This window comes from Thermobia domestica, chromosome 10, assembly GCF_964235325.1.
Source record: "Thermobia domestica chromosome 10, izTheDome1.hap1.1, whole genome shotgun sequence".
Taxonomy (NCBI): Eukaryota; Metazoa; Arthropoda; class Insecta; order Zygentoma; family Lepismatidae; genus Thermobia; species Thermobia domestica.
The window spans coordinates 237,259,354-237,281,008 of NC_137463.1; the positions used below are offsets into that span (position 1 = coordinate 237,259,354).

The following is a 21,655-nucleotide window of genomic DNA, read 5'->3' on the forward strand; positions in this document are numbered from 1 at the left end:
ACGAATTCTCCGCTTTTCAGTAATCTAATTTCTTCGTGGATATGGTTATTATCTGTTAGTATTGATTCTAGATATTTGAAAGTGTCCACTTTGTCGAAAGTATTATTTGATATTTTGAAACATGCATAATTTGCAGTATTATAATCCCGGCGAACTTCCGTGTATTTAGTGTTCTTTGCATTTACTTCTAAACTCATGTTTGCAAGCGTTTAATAAGGTAATATGACAGAATATAAAATTTGAAATAAAAACAAATAAAATAATATATAAAATAATTTATTGTAATAATGAAGCGTATATTACTAAGTTTTGTGTCACTATTTATTCATGTCTTATGTTTTAATAGTTTCATTTTATATTTTATGCTTGTCAATATTTCATTAGTTCTATCGATATTCTATACTGCAATCCAGCGACAAAACCAGCATTATCTCTTGTATTGGTGAAAGTCAAAATCAAACAAGACAGAAGATGTTATACAGAGTGTTTACATTTTATATCAATACAGTTCAGAACTGTTTTGTGGTACTGTTTCTTCACAGAAAATAAGGTACACACCTTACCTAAATTTGAAGAAGTCATTATCTGACATGAGCTCATTGTGTAGTGACCAAGAGGGGAAAAACAATGGGTGTAGAACAGAGGTGGGTATTTTCGCGGGCTATCACTTCCTTCACCTCAAAGTGGATTCTCGCCCTCGATCTCACTTCTTTTCACTCTCAAATTGAATTCCCGCGCTCACTCTCAAAATATGGTGTCACTTTCACCCTCACTCACACTGAAAATACTTTTTCGCCCTCACCCTCACTTTCTCTCACTCTCACTTTCACTTTCACTTGCCCTCAAAAGTGTTTCTCGGCCTCACCCTCATTCGCCCTCGAAATATTTTCTCCCTTTGCCCTTCACTTGCTTCAAAACATTTTCCGCCCGCCCTATATAGGATGGGCAAAAAGTAACTTCCAACTTTGAATTGTGAATTTCCATTGATGTTGCGTGTAGATAGTAATAAAAATTATCTTGTTTTATAAACTAAAGTATGTTCTTTTTTCCTACAATATGCAGATTCTGGGAAGCTTTTGTTGTTCCTTTCAAGCCACAGAGATGCCAAGACGATTAAGCATTGACGAGAGAGCCAAACTTGCAGCAAGATTTGTCGTGTGGGAGTTTGTAATTCAGGCCCAACGATAGTAGAGGGAGGCAAGCTGTTCGGGATGCAAAAACAATTAAAAATTGCCAAAGAAAATTAATGACTATCGGAACTGTGGTGAACATTAAGAGTTCAGATAGGCCCTAGACTTCGCTATCAGAGAAAAAGGTAGCCACAATAAGGGAGATATTCGAGTGAAGCCTTCAAAATCAAAAAGACAGGCTGCAACAGAGAGAGAATGGCATTACACGGTATTTTGTGCGTGCAATTCTCTACAAAGAGTTACATTACAGACCATGGAAGCCTCATTATGTCCAAAAGTTGTAACCAGATGATTGCGATAGACGTGCTAAATTTTGTGGAATGATGCTCGCATGGCATGAATATCATCCGGACTGTTTTAAAAATTCTGTGGAGTGATGGATCTGTGTTTCATGTACGAAGTTTGTTAATCGTCATTATAGCCATTATTGGGAAAAAGGTGACCGCAAAGAGACCGTTGAAAAGCTGCAGGACAAGCCGAAAGTGTAATGTGATGTGGATTAACTTCTGCCCGCATTATTGGACCCTATCTGTTGAGACACGATACGAACGCTGAAAAATACCTGGAAATGTTAGAAAATTTTGTATGGTCTACAATAACTGAATGGGACGAGTCATATGAGCTGTTATTTATGCAAGATGGAGTTCCCACTCAGTACGCCTCCTGTAAGACAATAGTTTGATGAAAGTTTCACAGGACGCTGGATAAGTCACCGGGGTCCCGCAGAATGACCAGCGCGAAATTCAGACCTCACTCCGTGCGATTTTTTTTTAAATAGGTGTAGACTAAGGAATGTGTATTTCAGCAGACCACATACTTTTGGCGAACTTGCAAGTAAGATCCGTGAGGTTATAAGTGGTGTCAATGCTGAGTTCTTGAAGAAAGTTGTAGCAAAGTTAAGTTCGTTTGGGACAGTGTCTAGAAAATACTGGAGCTCACATTTTTGAGTTGTAACTTTTGGAAAGATGATGATATATATATTAAATTACATATGTGCAAAAAAATTGAGTTTATACCTACAATATTTCAGGAGAGCAAAATATTACAAATAGGGAGTTACTTTCCGCCATCCTTATATATAAAAAATCTTACACGATCCACAGAACATATCTTATTGTGCATCTTGATGTAACTTGATCATAGAAGTTTTGATTAGCTTCATAATCCTGTGAAATATTTCCCAGTTCAAAATGTTTCCTCCAGATTTATGAGCCGTCGAGCTGGTGCTTGGATTTGGTTAAAAAAAAAAAAAAATCACAAGAAGTGACACTGATTGGTTTTTATTCTACGTATAATATTTAGTTCTTTGTGATAAAAGAATAATGTCAAAGTAAAAGGAAGAGCCTTCAAGACCGTTACAATGAGACTGATATGCTGTACGGTGCAGAAACTTGAGGAATCAAGAAGAGGCAACAGAAGAAACTAGATTTAGTCAAAATGGAAATGATCAGATTGATGTGTAGTATTACCAGACTGGATAAGGTCAGAAACGAAGGAATAAGAGGCAGCATTAAAGTGAAAGAGATGTCGAAGAAAATACAAGAAAGATTGCAGGAGTGGTAATGTTATAGGAAGAAATTATGATGATATATGTGAACAAGAGAATGGGAAAGATGGAAGGCAATGATACCCAACAGTATGCAGTTTAACTTTCTTCTCCTTTTGAGGAGTGGCCGCGGAGCGGTGGCTCAATGGTAGAACGTTCACCTCTGGTGCATGGGGTCCCTGGTTCGATCCCGCCAAGTGAACTTTGTAGTGGACAAACACCATGTGCGTGGGTTTCCTCAGGGTCCTCCCGTTTCCTCCCATCCTCTTCATCCCACAATTTCATTCATTTCTCATTATCACAGTCTCCTTAAGGCTAACCGGCATAACCGTGGGACGTAAAAATCAAAGATTTTATTTTATTTCATTTTCTTCTTTTTTTGATCTAGAATTAGCTCGAGAGATCGAGATTCACTCACAATATCACTTTCATCAATTTTTACATTAAAATTGTTATGTTAAAAAACAATTATTTATAACAAAACTCAGTAATGTAGGTGACTGGGACATAGTACCAAACCTAAAGATATAAAACCTCCATTGAACTTAGAAATACGAGGGTCACTACGAAAGTTTTGAGATACGCATTGTTGTGGCACAGTATTTGAATTCCAACAATTGCGTTCGTTAGTGGTATCCAGAACGAAGAAGCGAAGCAAGTTTTATCTCGCCTCGCTTATCGACGTGGCCGTATCGCTTTTACTTGTTTGTTGATGTGAGCAGTATTCGGCTGTTTAGAATGGAGCTTGAAAGGGGACATTTTCGGGCAATGATCCTTTACGATTTCAAAAGTGGTTTGAACGAGACACAAAGCCTTGATCGTTTGCAGAGGGCATTTGGGGACCTCGCTCCTTCCCGTGCTACAATTTTTCGGTGGTTTGGTGAATTCAGAAGAGACGGACATCGCTTAAAGATGAAGAGAGAGCTGGACGTCCGGCAACAGCTGTGTCAGATGAAAACATTGCCGCTGTGGAACAAATGATTCGAGAAAATCCTCGAACAACTTTCAAGGACATTGAATCTACAGTGAATATTGGATCGCCAACAGTAACAAAAATTCTTCATGATCATCTTCGGCTCAGGAAGGTTTCATCTCGTCGGGTGCCTCACACTTTGACTGAATAGCAGAAGCTCATGAGTGTAGAATGGTGTGAAGAAATGCTTGCAAGATTCGATGGAGGCAATTCTCGACGCGTCTCTGACACTGTTACTGGTGATGAAACTTGGATCTATCAATTTGACACTGAAAATAAACACCAGTCTACAGTTTGATTCTTTCCAGACGAAAATCCTCCCACGAAAGTGAAGCGACCGCGAAGTGTGGGGAAGAAGATGGTCGCAACTTTCTTCTCCAAATCTGGCCACATTGCAACTGTTCCACTTGAAGAACAAAGGAGTGTTAGTGCTCAGTGGTACACCACTGTTTGCCTAACAAAACTGTTCCAGAAGCTTCAGGAACGGCGTCCAAGGATTGGATTGCATGGGATCCTGCTTCATCATGACAACGCGTCCGCACACACGGCCAACATCACAATTCAGTTTTTAGAATCTACGGAGGTCAAACTTATAACTCATCCGCTGTATAGCCCTGACCTGGCCCCGTGTGTTTTTTTCTGTTCCCCAGAATCAAAGATCGTATGCGTGGGAAGAGATTTTGCAGCCCTAAGGAAGCCGTACTGGCTTACGAGAATGAACTTTCAACACTTGAAGAAAAAGACTGGCAACACTGCTTCCAAAAGTGGTTTTCGAGGATGCCAAAATTTGTGCAGTGTAATGGTGAATACTTTGAGAAAATGTAAGTGTTAAATTGATTTTAAGTATGTAAGTTATTTCACATCTCAAAACTTTCGTAGTGACCCTCGTAATTATTAGCTCGATGAGAGTTTCAGCTCATTTAAAATAAATTTTCAGAATTGAATTTCCACAGTAACCTAATCCAGAATCACTCAGAATGATTAAATAATTTACATGGATAGATACAATCATAATTTAGAAACTTCATTCTGACTCAAATCACTGTTTTGTCTTTTTGATTTATCATTCAGCGCTGTTCCTTCATGTACGTCGTTATTCCACGGCTGAATGTTGCCACTGCCAAATACGAAAAACACTGCAGCAGTCAGAAAATAAATAGCTGCTGCCAACCAAAATACGATCTGCCATTGTCCAAGGGTGTGCTGCAAAATAGAAATAAGAAATTCATTATTAAATGTTAGTGAGTTTATCACTAATTTTCGGTTCTTAGCTACTATTATAAGGTAAATTTATTTTTTTTAGTCATTTTTTCTGTGATGGTATAGGCCAAGAATGTCAGAGTTGAAAGCGGTCAGACCGTTAACCCATCAGATTTTGTAACCTGGACCAGTGATGACAACCTGTGGGAAATATTCCATTTTGTGGCATTTTTTTGACATTAATTATTCGAAATGGGATAAAGGAAATTTTCGTCCAAATTGCCAACATATATGGGATTTTTCATTACATATATATATAATCCCTGCCAACAAAATTCTGTACGAGCGAGAAGCAAGGGCGACGATTTCTCTGAACATTTGGGGGGGAGGGGCATTCAGATGCAGAAGGTGTATATCAGATGCAGAATATATATATGAGGAATTTAAGACAAATTGCACTCAAATTATGCCAAATATTGTATATTCATAAATACAGTAGGGGGGCCCACATGAGTTTTTTTTGCGGGGGCGCGGTGGCTCAGAGCTAGAGCGTTCACCTCTAGTGCTTGGGGTCCCGGGCTCGATCCCAGCCCCCGCCAAGTGAGCTTTGTGGTGAACAAACACCGTGTGCGTGGGTTTCCTTGGGTTTTCCCGTTTCCTCGCACTTTCTTCATTCTGCCATTTTATTCGTTTCTCATCATCAACGTCTCCTTTAGCCTACCAGCATAAAAGTGGAACGTAAAACTTAAATATTTAATTTCATTTTATGTAGAGCAGACGCGTAACTAGTAAAGGGGGTTTAGCACAATGCTGTTTCCAAATGGTGTCCACTCATTGATCTGAACCTAAATCTAAATAAATGTTTTATAATGTCATACTCGCGTAAGAACATACCTCTAAAATTTAACTATTGTATTGGTAACGTCAATATTAAAAGGACCGAAGAGTTTAATGATCTCAGGATGACATTTGACACAAAACTAACATTTTCCAGCCACGTTAAAAAAATGTGAGCGAAGCTTATAGAAATTTGAGGTATACGATACGAACTGGAAGGGATTTCAAGAAACAAGACACATTAAAAACGATATATAACGCAATCGTTAAATCGAAACTAGAATACACTGCCGAAATCTGGAACCCTGCAAGTAAAAAATATAGCAGCAAAATAGAAATAATACAATCAAAATTTGCAAGGTACTTAGTTTTCAAGGAAACAGGCATATATCCTAAATTTGAAACATATCAATGTTTAATTAAACAACTGAACATTATATCCCTCGACAGCAGAAGAAAAGTTCGGTTACTCTGCCTTCTATATAAAATTTTAAACAACAAAATCCAAGTGTCACAATTACTTGAACTTCTGAAATTTAAAGTTCCCATCGTTAGAAGATGTCCAAAAAGCTGGCTTATTTCACTGTAGAACATTAAGAACAAATATGATGAAAAGCTCACCTATTTGCAGCATGTGTGACCTCTACAACAAATTGTGTGTGGTTGACCCAAGTATTGATATATTCGGAATGTCCTTTACTAATTTTTTTTTAAAAAAGTAGCAAATTCTTTAAATATCAGAATCGATGATTAACCACTCGTTACAATTATCTCTTGTCTGTTTATTTTACTGTTGTTATGTTTATCTGTTTTTGTGAATACTGTAATTGGGTATTTTTACCTGTAGTATTCATTTCTCTAAATATATAAATATTCTAACCCGTTGAAACTTTCAGCTTGTTTTTCTAAAAAAAAATGTTCAAAAAATACAGTAAGAAGTTAAGAATAGAAGATGAAAAGGATTAACCGCTCTGAACTTGCATCAAGTGACCCACTATTGATAGCGATATTCTTATGATGACGATGATGATGATTCTGCCATTACACTAAAATATGTACCACTTTTCAGAAATGAGATGTTTTACGCAAGTTTGAAAGAGAAGACCGGGATATAGTATTTACTATCAACAGTGATGTGAAGTGACTGCCACGTTGAATTTATTTATTGAAAATTCGGTAGGAGGGAAGAAAAACAGGCCCTCAGATTTTCGGTTCAAAATTGATCACAACGTCTTCCTTAGGTCCCAAATAGTGTTTCCTGAAAATTTCAGACCGCGGAAACTTCAGAAAGGTGCCCAAAATTACTAGAGAATTTACTAGATATGGGCAGGGAAGAAAAACAGGCCCTCAGATTTTCGGTTCAAAATTGATCACAACGTCTTCCTTAGGTTCCAAATAGTGTTTCCTGAAAATTTCAGACCACGGAAACTTCAGAAAGGTGCCCAAAATTACTATAGAATTTACCAGATATGGGCAGGGAAGATAAACGGGCCTTCGGATTTTCGGTTCAAATTTCATCACAACATCTTCCTTAGGTCCCAAACAGTGTTTCCTGAAAATTTCAGACCGCGGAAACTTCAAAAAGATGCCCAAAATTACTACAGAATTTACCAGATATGAGCAGGGAAGATAAACGGGCCCTCAGATTTTCGGTTCAAAATTGATCACAACGTCTTCCTTAGGTTCCAAATAGTGTTTCCTGAAAATTTCAGACCGCGGAAACTTCAGAAAGGTGCCCAAAATTACTAGAGAATTTACCAGATATGGGCAGGGAAGGTAAACGGGCCCTCAGATTTTCGGTTCAGAATTGATCACAACGTCTTCCTTAGGTCCCAAATAGTGTTTTCTTAAAATTTTAGACCGCGGAAACTTCAGAAAGGTGCCCAAAATTACTACAGAATTTACCAGATATTAAGCACTCTGATTTATTTTTTTGGAAGTTTCCGCGGTCTGAAATTTTCAGGAAACCCCATTTGAGATATAAGGAAGACGTTGTGATCAGTTTTGAACAAAAAATCCCAGGGTCCGTTTATCTACCCTGCCCATATATGGTAAATTCTATCGTAATTTTGGTCATTTTTTGAAGTTTCTCCGGTCTGAAATTTTCAGGAAATACTATTTAGAACCGAAGGAGCACGTTGTGATCAATTTTGAACCGAACATCCGAGAGTATGTTTATCTTCATTGCCCATATCTGGTAAATTCTGTAGTAATTTTGGGCACCTTTTTGATATTTCCGCGGTCTGAAATTTTCAGGAAACCCAATATGGGACCTAAGGACGACGTTGTGATGAATTTTGAACCGAAAATCCTAGGGCACGTTTATCTTCCCAGCCCATATCTGGTAAGTTCTATAGTAATTTAGACACCTTTTTGAAGTTTCCGCGGTCTGAAATTTTCAGGAAACACCATTTAGGACCAAAGGAAGACGTTGTGGTCAATTTTGAACCGAAAATCTGAGGGCCCGTTTATCTTCCCTGCCCATATCTGGTAAATTCTATAGTAATTTTGGGCACCTTTCTGAAGTTTCCGCGGTCTGAAATTTTCAGGAAACACTATTTGGGACCTAAGGAAGACGTTGTGATAACTTTTGGACCGAAAATCCGAAGGCCCGTTTATCTTCCCTGCCCATATCTGGTAAATTCTATAGTAATTTTGGGCACCTTTCTGAAGTTTCCGCGGTCTGAAATTTTCAGGAAACACTATTTGGGACCTAAGGAAGAGGTTGTGATCAATTTTGAACCGAAAACCCGAGGGCCCGTTTATCTTCCCTCCTACCGAAAATTCGAATGGAAGTGATTGCTGCATTTCCATGACGACGCAACTGGATGGAATAAAAACAAAAGGTGACCAACGCAGTGAAAACGTAAACATGGTCCTTAATTTTAGTCAAGATAGTTGTGGAAAAGTCTTCAGATTCAACTAATGAAAGTCAATTACCGACAACAGTAACACATGAACATAAATGGTAGTTTTAACCTCTTTCTTCTTTCTCTTTGAGTTCATTGTCCGACAATATTTGTCGATGATGTCTGTTCTTTTTGTATTGATATATTTCTCCATTACACATTATGTCACCTTCTAATTGTACACCAATTAGCTTTTAACGAATTACTATCAGTTTCGAACTTCCTTACCTTACAAGAGTTTTTACATTGCTACCAGATTTTTATTTTTAAATCGTATTCGATAGATTTTTTTTCTCAAGAAGTAGCTATTAATTGTTTCACTAATATACGAGGTTATATTACTTTTAGAGTTTAATCTAACATCTAGATGATTAATTAGTGTTAAGCAGTGGCGTATTTACGATTTTGTTTCGGGGAGGTTAGCTTTGCTAACTTTATTCCTGGAAATGTGAAAATTCTGCAAGATATTACATTTACTTTAAAATAGTGAATAAGATTTCGTGGGGCTTAATCCCGGAATCCGCCCTTAAATACACCACTGATGTTAAGTGATTTAAAATTACTAATCTGTACGCTTTCTCGTGATTCGATCGTGTGCTTGTTCGAAATTAATTTTTGAATCGATTGTCTGCAAGGAATGTACTGGTTATTACGCTACTCTCATTATAGCGTAGGAGGCGGTATTAACAGCAGAGTTGCCAACTTCAGTGAACAAAATTATCGATTTTCGGCTAAAATTATCGTATATTACAAAAAAATATCGTGTACTCGTTATGCACGTGATAATTGTAGAAACAAGTATAATACTGCTCAGGGGCGGATCCAGGGGGGGCGATCGCCCCCCCAGAAGAGGAAACTTTCTTATTATATATATATAAATAAAACCCGTCCCAAAGTTTGGAGCCCTTAAAAGTATCTGTATGACAACCCACCGCCCCCCCAGAAGTCGATCCTGGATCCGCCCCTGCATAATAATAACAATAATATATTTATCTAGTAATCTTTAGTTTCGAAACGGTGGCTCAGTGATAGGGTGTTTACTTCTGGTGCGTAGAGTCCGTGGTTTCATCATCCTGGGACAAGTAAGTTTGTGGTGGACAACACCGTATCCATGAATTTTCTCAGGGAACTCCCGCTTCCTTCCACATTATTATTCCACCAATTCTATCATAATCATTCATTAGCCTTAATAATCGTCTCCCTTAGCCAAACGGATATAATCGTGGGAGTTACAGAGTCAAAGATTTAACTTCATTTTCTTTTTAGTTTCGAACTCTAAATCAGCGTCACTGTAATTTTTTTAAATGCTTATTAACACTACTCCAGACAAAACAATACTCCCACGCCTCGTAAACGTAATTGAATTTAAAGAATGGATGAAACGTTGCTATTTGCCAATGAATGCAGAGTTACGATTTGCCAATTCTCAAGACGTTATTAATTTATTTTAGCTGAAAAGACTGTTAAAAAATCTCAGTGCACATGTTTTGTAATTATTTAATGCACTTCAACAACTTATTTTCACATTCAAAAACTGAAAAAAAGAAAAAGAAAAAAGTGCGTTCTAAAATTATTGTATATTAGCCTATTATTGCAAGGGCATTATCGTCTATAGCATTAAGGCTTAAATTATCGTATATTAGCCTATTATCGCAAGGGCATTATCGTCTATAGCATTAAGGCTTAAATTATCGTATATTAGCCTATTATCGCAAGGGCATTATCGTCTATAGCATTAAGGCTTAAATTATCGTATATTAGCCTATTATCGCAAGGGCATTATCGTCTATAGCATTAAGGCTTAAATTATCGTATATTAGCCTATTATCGCAAGGGCATTATCGTCTATAGCATTAAGGCTTAAATTATCGTATATTAGCCTATTATCGCAAGGGCATTATCGTCTATAGCATTAAGGCTTAAATTATCGTATATTAGCCTATTATCGCAAGGGCATTATCGTCTATAGCATTAAGGCTTAAATTATCGTATATTAGCCTATTATCGCAAGGGCATTATCGTCTATAGCATTAAGGCTTAAATTATCGTATATTAGCCTATTATCGCAAGGGCATTATCGTCTATAGCATTAAGGCTTAAATTATCGTATATCACGATACAATGTAATATGGTTGGCAAGTCTGATTAACAATGCTTCTTCGAAACGTAGTTTCCAAACACCAGGGTGACTAAGCGGTTAGCATACTCACCTTTGGCATGTGAGACCCGAGTTCTATTCCCGGTGGGAGCTCATGTGCTTCGGATTCCACGTTAAGATGTAACCCCACGTGTCATATAGCCTCACTGTTGAAAGGGGCGATAAACTCAAAGTCGAATCAAAATCAAATCCAAACACCAGGGTTATTTTTTTTATTCTTTGTCTGTGGTCCCAGATTCGATTCTGAGTGAGAGAACTTCACTAGGATAAACCCGATTAGTAGTTAAACAGTCGTCCCTCTCTCATAGCTTAAATGCTAATAAAAAGCATTAAATTATAATCAACCTAATCGAAGCGTTACCCACTGGTCCAGTGTCTAGTTTGCGCGTGTCTGGAACAGTGAGTCGCTACGTGTGAGCATTGAACGAAATATAGTGGCTTGAATTCAACCTTAAAACAACTGTAGGACTGCGTCTCATACAGGTACAGGATGCCAATTTATTAATGACCATATTTATGCTTAGTATAATTTAATTTGTGTGAAACTTCCAGCCACAAAATTGAAGTAGTAAGTAGTATTATGATACATGAAAATACGGGACATTAGGAAATATTGGCTATATTTTGAAAATTACAGAGTTTAGGTATCCTTCCTCTAATCGTATGGATTTCTGACAAATGAACTATCACGTCATTCATAACTTTTGCAAGTGCTTCATTTGTTATCAATAGACATCGGAATTTTGTGCAAATGCATATTTTGTTTGCTTATACACGTATGTATCTCTGTTAAACTTGGTAGGAGTTTCTAACAACAATAATACAGACCAAATTTGAAGTTTTATAGTGCATATTTCAAAGGTTAGAGCATGTATTAGTGCTTAAAAACATTTTCAGCATATTGTATAAGATTTTATTTCACATGTATGCTTATAGCTTGGAATAAATTCAGTTTAATTTCTATTTTCAATGCATTTACATGTCTATGCAAAAAACTGCTTTTTTAAAATGGGAGGATGGAAGAACGTCTAGTTTATGGAGGACTAAAAATGTTAGCAACAGATCAGCAGAGCAAAAACGCTTGTACTGTAAAAAGACATTGTAATATAGTGTCGACATCAGTTCAGAAACAAAAGAAAAGAATGCTTAGCTCTAGGTGACGAAGTTCAGAACGACTTCCGGTCAGTTTGTGGTATATTCAGGTGCTCTATGGTAAAGAGATTGGCGGATGCTATTGCCAGAAACTCCGACTGCAAAACAATTGAAAGCATGGAAAAAGTACCTTCAAGGGTTAAATTTCAGCTTGTCAAAAAGTATGATACTAAACTTGCTCCTCTATATATATTGTCCCGTAATGTCTATTGATATTAACAGATCATTTTCTGGCTACAAACGTCACGAACTGACACTAAAAAAATGAAGAGAAGCACCTTTTGATATTACTGTAAGGCTAATTACGGAAAGGATTAAATCCTTAAAACACTTTTTTTTTTTTTTTTTTTTTTTTTTGTACAGTGGAAAGGTGTAGAAAATGAGGCTTGCATTATTTCATGTAAAGTCAATGCACTCTAAAATAAAATGTGAAGAAAAACTAGAGATCGTTATCTCACATCCAGTGATGTGTGGTAATTTTAATCTCAGAATTTTGAGTGCTTTAAAAAGTTAGGAGTAAAGTTAAAAAGTTATGACTGTAACTGTGATAAAAATAAATTTTGAAGAGAAGTCCCTGAAAAGTAAAGTACACTTTCCATGTTATATGTCACGTACAAAACTTTCTTACAATTTTGCTGCATGTTTGAAAATACTCTCTGTCATTGCATTGTTAGTGCATAATTTACCACTTTTAAGAGCATAGCTGCATGCGTGTTTCATGAATTTCAAGTGCATAAAAATGTGATGTCTGGTTATCAAGTGAATTACATATTTCATATCTTATGACATATTTCAGATCCTCTACGTTGTTTGGTTTATTAACATAGACTTAAGACTTTGAATATCATCAGAAAAAAAAAAACTCTGAAACAGTTAAGTCTGGGGAACGGGGAGGCCATTTAATGTCATGTCACCAAAGCTACAAATTATATATCATCCTGTATATTGTTGGCGCTGAAGAGCAATGCTTAACTTTTAAAAAAAAATCAAATAACTAGCTGAGCTACCAAAATTGAAGTAGACTTCCTACTTTTCTTTCTCGCTAAATATTACTGAAAAATATTCATCCCCTTTTTGTTCATCAATAATCTATCAATAAATAAAGCTGCTTCCCAATAAATAAGTAGATAAATATTTAAGAGGTAAGAATGTAACTCTTAGAACCATTTCCTAGGGAATAATTCGTTGTTAGACGAAAGCTGTTCATAAAATATAGCAAATTGAGACTGGAGTTTTAGACATTTGTACGAGGGTCATACAGAAAATAAAGACTAGATATACACAATGTAAAACACAATATTTATTAGAAAAATATAACATAATTGAAGTTTCCTTTACTTCTATATCTCCTACATTTAAACATTTGTCATGTCTTGTCACGAGCTTCACAATTCCGATGTTGTATTCTTCTGCTCCCAGTTCATTAAGCCAGATGGTCAATGCATTCTCCAACTCTTTATAAACATCTGGAAATCGCTAGGAGCAGGGCCGGACTACAGGGTGAATGATCAAAAATTTCCCATCCGAATTGAATGCAGTGACCACCTTGCTTAATGAAAAAAAAAATGAAATGAAATCTTTGTTTTACGTCCCACGATTATGCCGGTTAGGCTAAAGGAGACAGTGATGATGAGAGATGAGTGAAATGGTGGAATGAAGAAAGTGGGAGGAAACGGGAGAACCCCGAGGAAACCCACGCACACGGTGTTTGTCCACCACAAAGTCCACACGGCGCGAACTGGGATCGAACCAGGGACCCCAAGCACCGGAGGTGAACCTTGCTTAATGAATTGGCGGCAGAAGAGTATAACATGGGAATTCTAAATCTCGTGAACGAATAAGAAAAAATGCTTAAATGGTGGTGATTATGTAGAGAAGTAAAGGGAACTTCAGCTATGTAACAGAATTGTTTTATTTTTTTCAACAAATATAGTGTATTTCATTTTGTATAACTAAATGGATTTATTTTCTGGGTGACCTCGTACTATCTACTCTATCATGCCGTCATTCCAGTCACATTGAAGTGTTGCTTATTGAGCAGAAATTTAGTTTCATTTACATATATGCCAGACAATTTATGCTTAAATTATATTACTATACATATTACATGCACTAAAATATAGAATGTATGCGACCCTTGAGCCTCACACTTCATCTGATATAAGAACTTCGGGGCGCGCGAAACGTTTGTCTTTGGTGCGGACTCCTCGTTTCTTTCATAGTTAGGAGTGTGTCTCGTTGAAGTCTTACATTCGACTGTACAGGGTTCATGTCTCACATGGCTTCGAAGCTCAGAAAATTCGACAATCCATGTAAATAAACAGGAAGACGAAGAAACAAATCGTTGCTGTGATTTGAAGGACCGCAATGAGCAGTTTTTGCTTAAAAAAGCAATTTTAATTGATTTTAAGAGCATTTTGGTATACAGAGCATATTCCTACAAAGACTCTCATGCGAAATCGTTTATTCAAGGGGTAATTACCTCATGACACAAAACCCGCATGTAATATTGGGTCAAATTGCTCCTATCATTTTCCGTTAGGTGTTTGATTTTATGATAAAACAGTAACAATTTGTGCACGCGCAGCAGCTGGGTATATCACGTCCATTTAGACAGCCCCCCCACCTTTTCAGATTCAATCAGAAAGGGTCTCAATCGTTTGTACATCGTTTGTACAGAAATGTGCAGGCGAAATTTTCGTTTGTACACAATTAGGGGCGCCGCCAGAACGAAAACAAAGTGGGGATCTGTCTAAATGGTAGCCCCCCCACCTTTTCAGATTCAAGCGGAAATGGTCTCAATCGTTTGTACATCGTTTGTGCAGAAATGTGCAGGCGAAATTTTCGTTTGTACACAATTAGGGGCGCCGCCAGAACGAAAACAAAGTGGGGGGCTGTCTAAATGGTAGCCCCCCCACCTTTTTAGATTCAATCGGAAATGGTCTCAATCGTTTGTACATCGTTTGTACAGAAATGTGCAGGCGAAATTTTCGTTTGTACACAATTAGGGGCGAGGCCAGAACGAAAACAAAGTGGGCGGCTGTCTAAATGGTAGCCCCCCACCTTTTCAAATTCAAGCGGAAATGGTCTCAATCGTTTGTACATCGTTTGTACAGAAATGTGCAGGCGAAATTTTTGTTTGTACACAATTAGGGGCGCCGCCAGAACGAAAAAAAAGTAGGTGGCTGTCTAAATGGTAGCCCCCCCACTTTTTCAGATTCAATCGGAGATTGTCTTAATCGTTTGTACATCGTTTGTACAGAAATGTGCAGGCGAAATTTTCGTTTGTACACATTTAGGGGCGCCGACAGAACGAAAACAAAGTGGGGGCTACTATTTAGACTCCCCCCACCTTTTCAGATTCAATCCGAAATGGTCTCAATCGTTTGTACAGAAATGTGAAGGCGAAATTTTCGTTTGCACACAAATGGGGCGCCGCCAAAACGATAATAAAGTATATGCTGCCTAATTGGTAGCCCCTCCCCACGTCCGATTCAAAAGAAAATTATCTCAATTTTTTGTACATCATTTGTACAGTAATGCGCAGGCGAAAGTTTTGTTTCTACGCTATCAGGGGCGTCGACAGAACGAACACACATGGGAGCTTTCTAAGTGGTAGCCCCATCATGTTCGATTGAACCACAAATTGTCGCGATCGTTTATACATCGTTTGTGCAAAAATGTGCAGGTAAAATTTTCGTTTGTACTAAATAATATACGGATGTGAGTATTTTTAATATTTGACCTAGAATTGAAGAAAAGGGTTGGGGATTGCAATTACTATAATTATGTATATATCTCGGGATTGCTCAAATTTAGAGATATGAAAGTTGTTATTTCGACTTCACATTTCAAATGTTAAACCAGTGTATCATGGTTTAACGTTTTCTGCTACTTAACCTAAAATGTAAGAAAGGGGGTTCACTAAAATGCTCACGAAATTCGCGATTTTGGATTTTGGATTAATTCTATATTAAAGACTCAGGATGAAGACAAAATATTGCGCAAAGTTGCACGTTGGACCATCTGCTAGTCCTAAGATAATAATAATAATAATAATAATAATAATAATAATAATAATAATAATAATAATAATAATAATAATAATAATAATAATAATAATAATAATAATAATAATAATAATAGTAATATTATAGTAGAAGCAATTAACTTTGAAAGTACTGGTTAGTGGAACATTAAAAAATGTGTCATATACTATGGAGTATTTACTAACAAGACATGGGATGCAAATACAGGGGATATACAAAAAGAGTGGAAACACCTGGTATAAAAGATTGAGCCATTTCAAACACGATTTGAGTCTGAACATGATGGTGTCGCTGTGGTCACCGGCACATCCCTTGAGGTAAACAGCCTGGCCAATCGAACAGAAGGGCCAATTACAGTTCAACGACCAGTCCGTGCAGGTTATCGTGAATCATGTCTGAACTGATAGAGTTTCAAAGAGGGGAAATTATTTGTGTACGTATTGTGGGAGTTTCCGTAACGAAAGTAGCGGAAATTTTTAGTGTATCAAGAGGTACAGTCTCGAAGATCATGTTTGCCTACGAATGTTTCGGAAAAACCGTTTCAGCGAAGCACCAGCGTAGGCGTAAGTGTGCGTTGCGTGACAGAGACACGCACATTGGGTAGAATTGTGACAAAGCAGATCACCATGGCGCGAAAAATCAATGCTGAGCAGAATACTGTGCTTACAAAGCCTGTTAGTGTTAAAACAGTCAGAAGAGAACTCCACAAGTAAGGAATTTATGGCAGATTTTGCATTTCCAAACCACTCGTTACTATTGACTATGCTGCTATACGGAGACAGTGGTGCAACGCCCATAAAAACTGGACAATGGAGAGGTAGAAGACTGGCATCTGGTGGGATGAGTCTTCCTTTACATTGTTTCCAAATGCTGGTCGAGTTTACGTGTGGAAAACGCCGGCACAAGCGTACAATACAGACTTCTGTTACCAATAGTGATGATTTCGGCAGTTTTGGTGGTCCAGTGATGATTTGGGCAGCCATATGCTGGTATTCTGCCAGACTCGTTATCACCTTGCATGAACATGTCACTGCCAAGGACCAAGTAACCATTTTGAGTAACCAGCTGCATTCCACGATGCAAATCTTATTTCCAGATGGTAATGCCATGTTCCAAGATGACAGAGTCCCTGCTCATACAGCTCACATCGTCCAGAACTGGTTCGATGAGCACAAATATGAAGTGTCGCAACTTCCATGACCCCCAGAATCGCCACACCTCAATATCATCGGGTCCTTGTGGTCAGTTTTGGATACCCGCTACCCACCACCGTCCTCTCTATAACAACGTTCCGCTACTTTGGCGGAAGAATGGTATAACGTCTCTTTGACAACCATACGCGACCTGTATTTCTCCATTCCCCATCGACTACAGGGCGTTCTGCACACGGTCCTACTTGCTCTTAGTGAAGGTAATGTGCATGAAGGGAATCCATATTTGTGCATGAAGGGAATCCACGTAACTTTTATCCTTGAATTTGAAATTTAGTAAAAATGATAACAAGGTATAATGTGAAGGAAAATATACGGAACTGTAGGAAAATATATGGAAATAATATTCAATTGAATAATTGTTGCTTCAAATTTATTGTAACTTAAAAGAATGTCTTAGTGAATTTTTGCTCCATGTTCGATTAAATGAATGTACTACATTCATAGATGTACAATATGAACACAATTTAAAAAACAGATAAAAATTGATATGGATAAGCAATGACGTAAATATTAAGAATAATTTTTAGCTCCCGCCGTATGAATATGGGAGCTTATAGATTCCTACCAGATGTTTTGTAGGTTTGTCTATCTCTCTCTTTCTCTCTGTGTGAATGTGACGTTTTATTTCTCCGTAAATACTGATCGGATCTGAACTAAATTTCGTGAGCAAGTCAATAGAATATAGCTATATTTGGAACTTTTTCTGACCCTTCTATGGGTGCTTATATGTGTGTATGCGATACTCTATTTCTTGGTAATTTCAGATCTAAATCAAATTTGGTGATTAGGTAACCTATCGTCTAATTAATAAAGATCGCTATATTCTGCGAACCCTCTCTGACCTCCGAGGAGTGATGGGGGTTACATGTAAAAGTAATGTGTCGGATCCATAGTTCAGAGGGTCTGAAAAGAATAGTGATACTTCTGATGTCATTTAAATACCATTTTAGCCTACACCGTCATGGGGGTTCAGAGGGAGGAATAATCGAAAACAGACGATATTAGTGTCGAAGGAACAGTTTCCAGGATGACTGAGATAAATAGTGACAGATTCAATGCCGTTTTAAGTTCAAGTTCAGCCGTTATCGACATAGAGTGGCATATAGAAATAATCAAATTCATGTTTAAATGGGAATAATAAGGACCAACACAGTTTGTGTTTCACGCTTTGCAAATCGAGAGCTTCTGAGTTCGGTTCACAGACTGTCCCTCAGCTTCTACTCTTTCCAACTACGGTATTTTTAAAGTCCGTACGTGTTTCACCCACTCCACTTAATACATTTACAGTATATTGACGATTATCGGAACAGGAGGTAGCGAGAACTGGTGTTTTGCAATCTAGCGTTCTAATAATAGGTACCATTTTCAATCTCAGCAATCGTTATTCAACCGGTTAACGTTGATCGCTAAACTGCAAAAACAGTAATACACAGCTGTAGCCCAATCCCCTTTCTTACTTTCTAAGCTAAATATCAAAAAACGTTAAAACACGATACACTGGTTTAACATTTCAAATGAGAAGTCGAAATAACAACTTTCATATCTCTAGCATTGAGCAAATCCTGAGATATATACATAATTATAATAATTGCAATCCCCATTCCTTTCCTTCCATTCTAGGTCAAACATTAAAAATACTCACATCCGTATATTATTTAGTAGAAACGAAAATTTTACCTGCACATTTTTGCACAAACGATGTATAAACGATCGCGACAATTTGTGGTTCAATCGAACATGGTGGGGCTACCACTTAGACAGCTTCCATGTGTGTTCGTTCTGTCGACGCCCCTGATAGCGTAGAAACAAAACTTTCGACTTTGCATTACTGTACAAAGGATGAACAAAAAATTGAGATAATTTTCTTTTGAATCGGACGTGGGGAGGGGCTACCAATTAGGCAGCATATACTTTGTTATCGTTTTGGCGGCACCCCTAATTGTGTGCAAAAGAAAATTACGCCTGCATATTTCTGTACAAAGACGTACAAACAAGTGCCACAGTTTGTCATTGAATTCGACATGGTGGGAGGTCTACCATTTAGGCAGCCCCAGTTTGTTTTCGTTCTGTCGGCGCCCCTAATTGTGAAAAACGAAACTTTTGCCTGCACATTTCTGTACAAACGATGTACAAACGATTGAGACCATTTCCGATTGAATCTGAAAAGGTGGGGACTACCATTTAGACAGCACCCCACTTTGTTTTCGTTCTGGCGGCGCCCCTAATTGTTTACAAACAAAAATTTTGCCTGCACATTTCTGTACAAACGATGTACAAACGATTGAGACCATTCCCGATTCAATCTGAAAAGGTGGGGGGCTGTCTAAATGGTAGCCCCCCCACTTTGGTTTCGTTCTGGCGGCGCCCCTAATTGTGTACAAACGAAAATTTCGCCTGTACATTTTTATACAAACGATGTACAAACGACTGAGACCATTTCCGATTGAATCTGAAAAGGTGGGGGCTGTCTAAATGGTAGCTTCCCACTTTGTTTTCGTTCTGGCGGCGCCTCTAATTGTGTACAAACGAAAATTTTGCCTGCACATTTCTGTAGAAACAATGTACAAACGATTGAGACCATTTCCGATTGAATCTGAAAAGGTGGGGGGCTACCATTTAGACAGTCCCCCACTTTGTTTTCGTTCTGGCGGCGCCCCTAATTATCTACAAACGAAAATTTCGCCTGCACATTTCTGTACAAACGACGTAAAAACGATTGAGACCATTTCCGATTGAATCTGAAAAGGTGGGGGGCTACCATTTAGACAGCCCCCTCTTTGTTTTCGTTCTGGCGGCGCCCTAATTGTGCACAAACGAAAATTTCGCCTGCACATTTCTGTACAAACGATGTACAATCGATTGAGACCATTTCCGCTTGAATCTGAAAAGGTGGGGGGGCTACCATTTAGACAGCCCCCCACTTTGTTTTCGTTCTGGCGGTGCCCCTAATTGTGTACAAACGAAAATTTCGCCTGCACATTTCTGTACAAACGATGTACAAACGATTGAGACCATTTCCGCTTGAATCTGAAAAGGTGGGGGGCTACCATTTAGACAGCCCCACGCTTTGTTTTCGTTCTGGCCGCGCCCCTAATTGTGTACAAACGAAAATTTCGCCTGCACATTTCTGTACAAACGACGTACAAACGATTGAGACCATTTCCGCTTGAATCTGAAAAGGTGGGGGGGCTACCATTTAGACAGCCCCCCGCTTTGTTTTCGTTCTGGCGGCGCCCCTAATTGTGTACAAACGAAAATTTCGCCTGCACATTTCTGTTCAAACGATGTACAAACGATTGAGACCATTTCCGCTTCAATCTGAAAAGGTGGGGGGGGGCTACCATTTAGACAGATCCCCACTTTGTTTTCGTTCTGGCGGTGCCCCTAATTGTGTACAAACGAAAATTTCGCCTGCACATTTCTGTACAAACGATTGAGACCATTTCCGCTTGAATCTGAAAAGATGGGGGGGGCTACCATTTAGACAGCCCCCCCACTTTGTTTTCGTTCTGGCGGCGCCCCTAATTGTGTACAAACGAAAATTTCGCCTGCACATTTCTGTACAAACGATGTACAAACGATTAAGACCATTTCCGATTAAATCTGAAAAGGTGGGGGGGGCTGTCTAAATGGACGTGGGTATATCCATATACTGCTTTTCTCCTGCCACCTAACAATAAAAACATTGCATTCATTTTTCTAATATCGCCTATAACTTTTGAATTTTGCATAAAACTGTTTCTGAAGGCCCAGCGACGCAATACAATCTTCAAGATTATAGCCTCATAACTTTAGTATGGTTTTGCAGCAAGTAAGACAAGAATTAATAAATCTAAAACTTACATTATGATTGGTCAGAAATCCAACAATAATTGGTGATATAAATCCTGGCATTGTTGCAAACGTATTACTTATGCCATAAATGGTTCCTGAAAGAAAGAATATTTTCATATTATTATTATTATTATTATTATTATTATTATTATTATTATTAGTTATAATACTGGTAGTAGTAGTAATAGAAAACAAAAACCTTTACTCAGGTATTACATCTTTTCTACTACTTTCTTAATTTAGAAAAAAAACTGAAAAGGAACGAAATAGCATGTATGTTACTAAAATTAAAATTGATCTATTCATTCGAAAGTCACTATAAACGATAATTTGCGAATGATTAATAATAGGGTGGTTTTGCCAGTCTTCGACCACCCCCTAGTTGCCGACCACTTTTCACTTTAAAACCATATATTAGGCTTATTTTTCGATAAAGAAGCATGCTTTTCCGTTATAATTGAATTGCAGCTTTTTCTGAACCAATCACAAAGAACCTGTCAAAATAGATTGCGCATGCATTCGGTAATAGCCAATCAAATGTATGCCTACGGAAGACGCACTGAATTTTCGACAACTTTAATCTGTTGCAAATG

The 21,655-nt window shown here is 37.9% G+C and overlaps 1 protein-coding gene across 1 annotated transcript in view; it reads right to left on the reverse strand.

The window, feature by feature from the left end:
* Nucleotides 1–260: 260 nt before the first annotated feature.
* Nucleotides 261–21,655, reverse strand: part of LOC145663110 (sialin-like) — a 101,244-nt gene continuing 79,849 nt past the window's right edge. The window contains exons 9-10 of the mRNA XM_081729384.1: nucleotides 21,072–21,157; nucleotides 261–4,912 (exon numbers count right to left, since the gene is read on the reverse strand). Of these exons, the coding sequence (XP_081585510.1) occupies nucleotides 4,718–4,912; nucleotides 21,072–21,157 (281 nt within the window). The 3' untranslated portion in view covers nucleotides 261–4,717. The remainder of the gene's footprint in view (nucleotides 4,913–21,071; nucleotides 21,158–21,655) is intronic.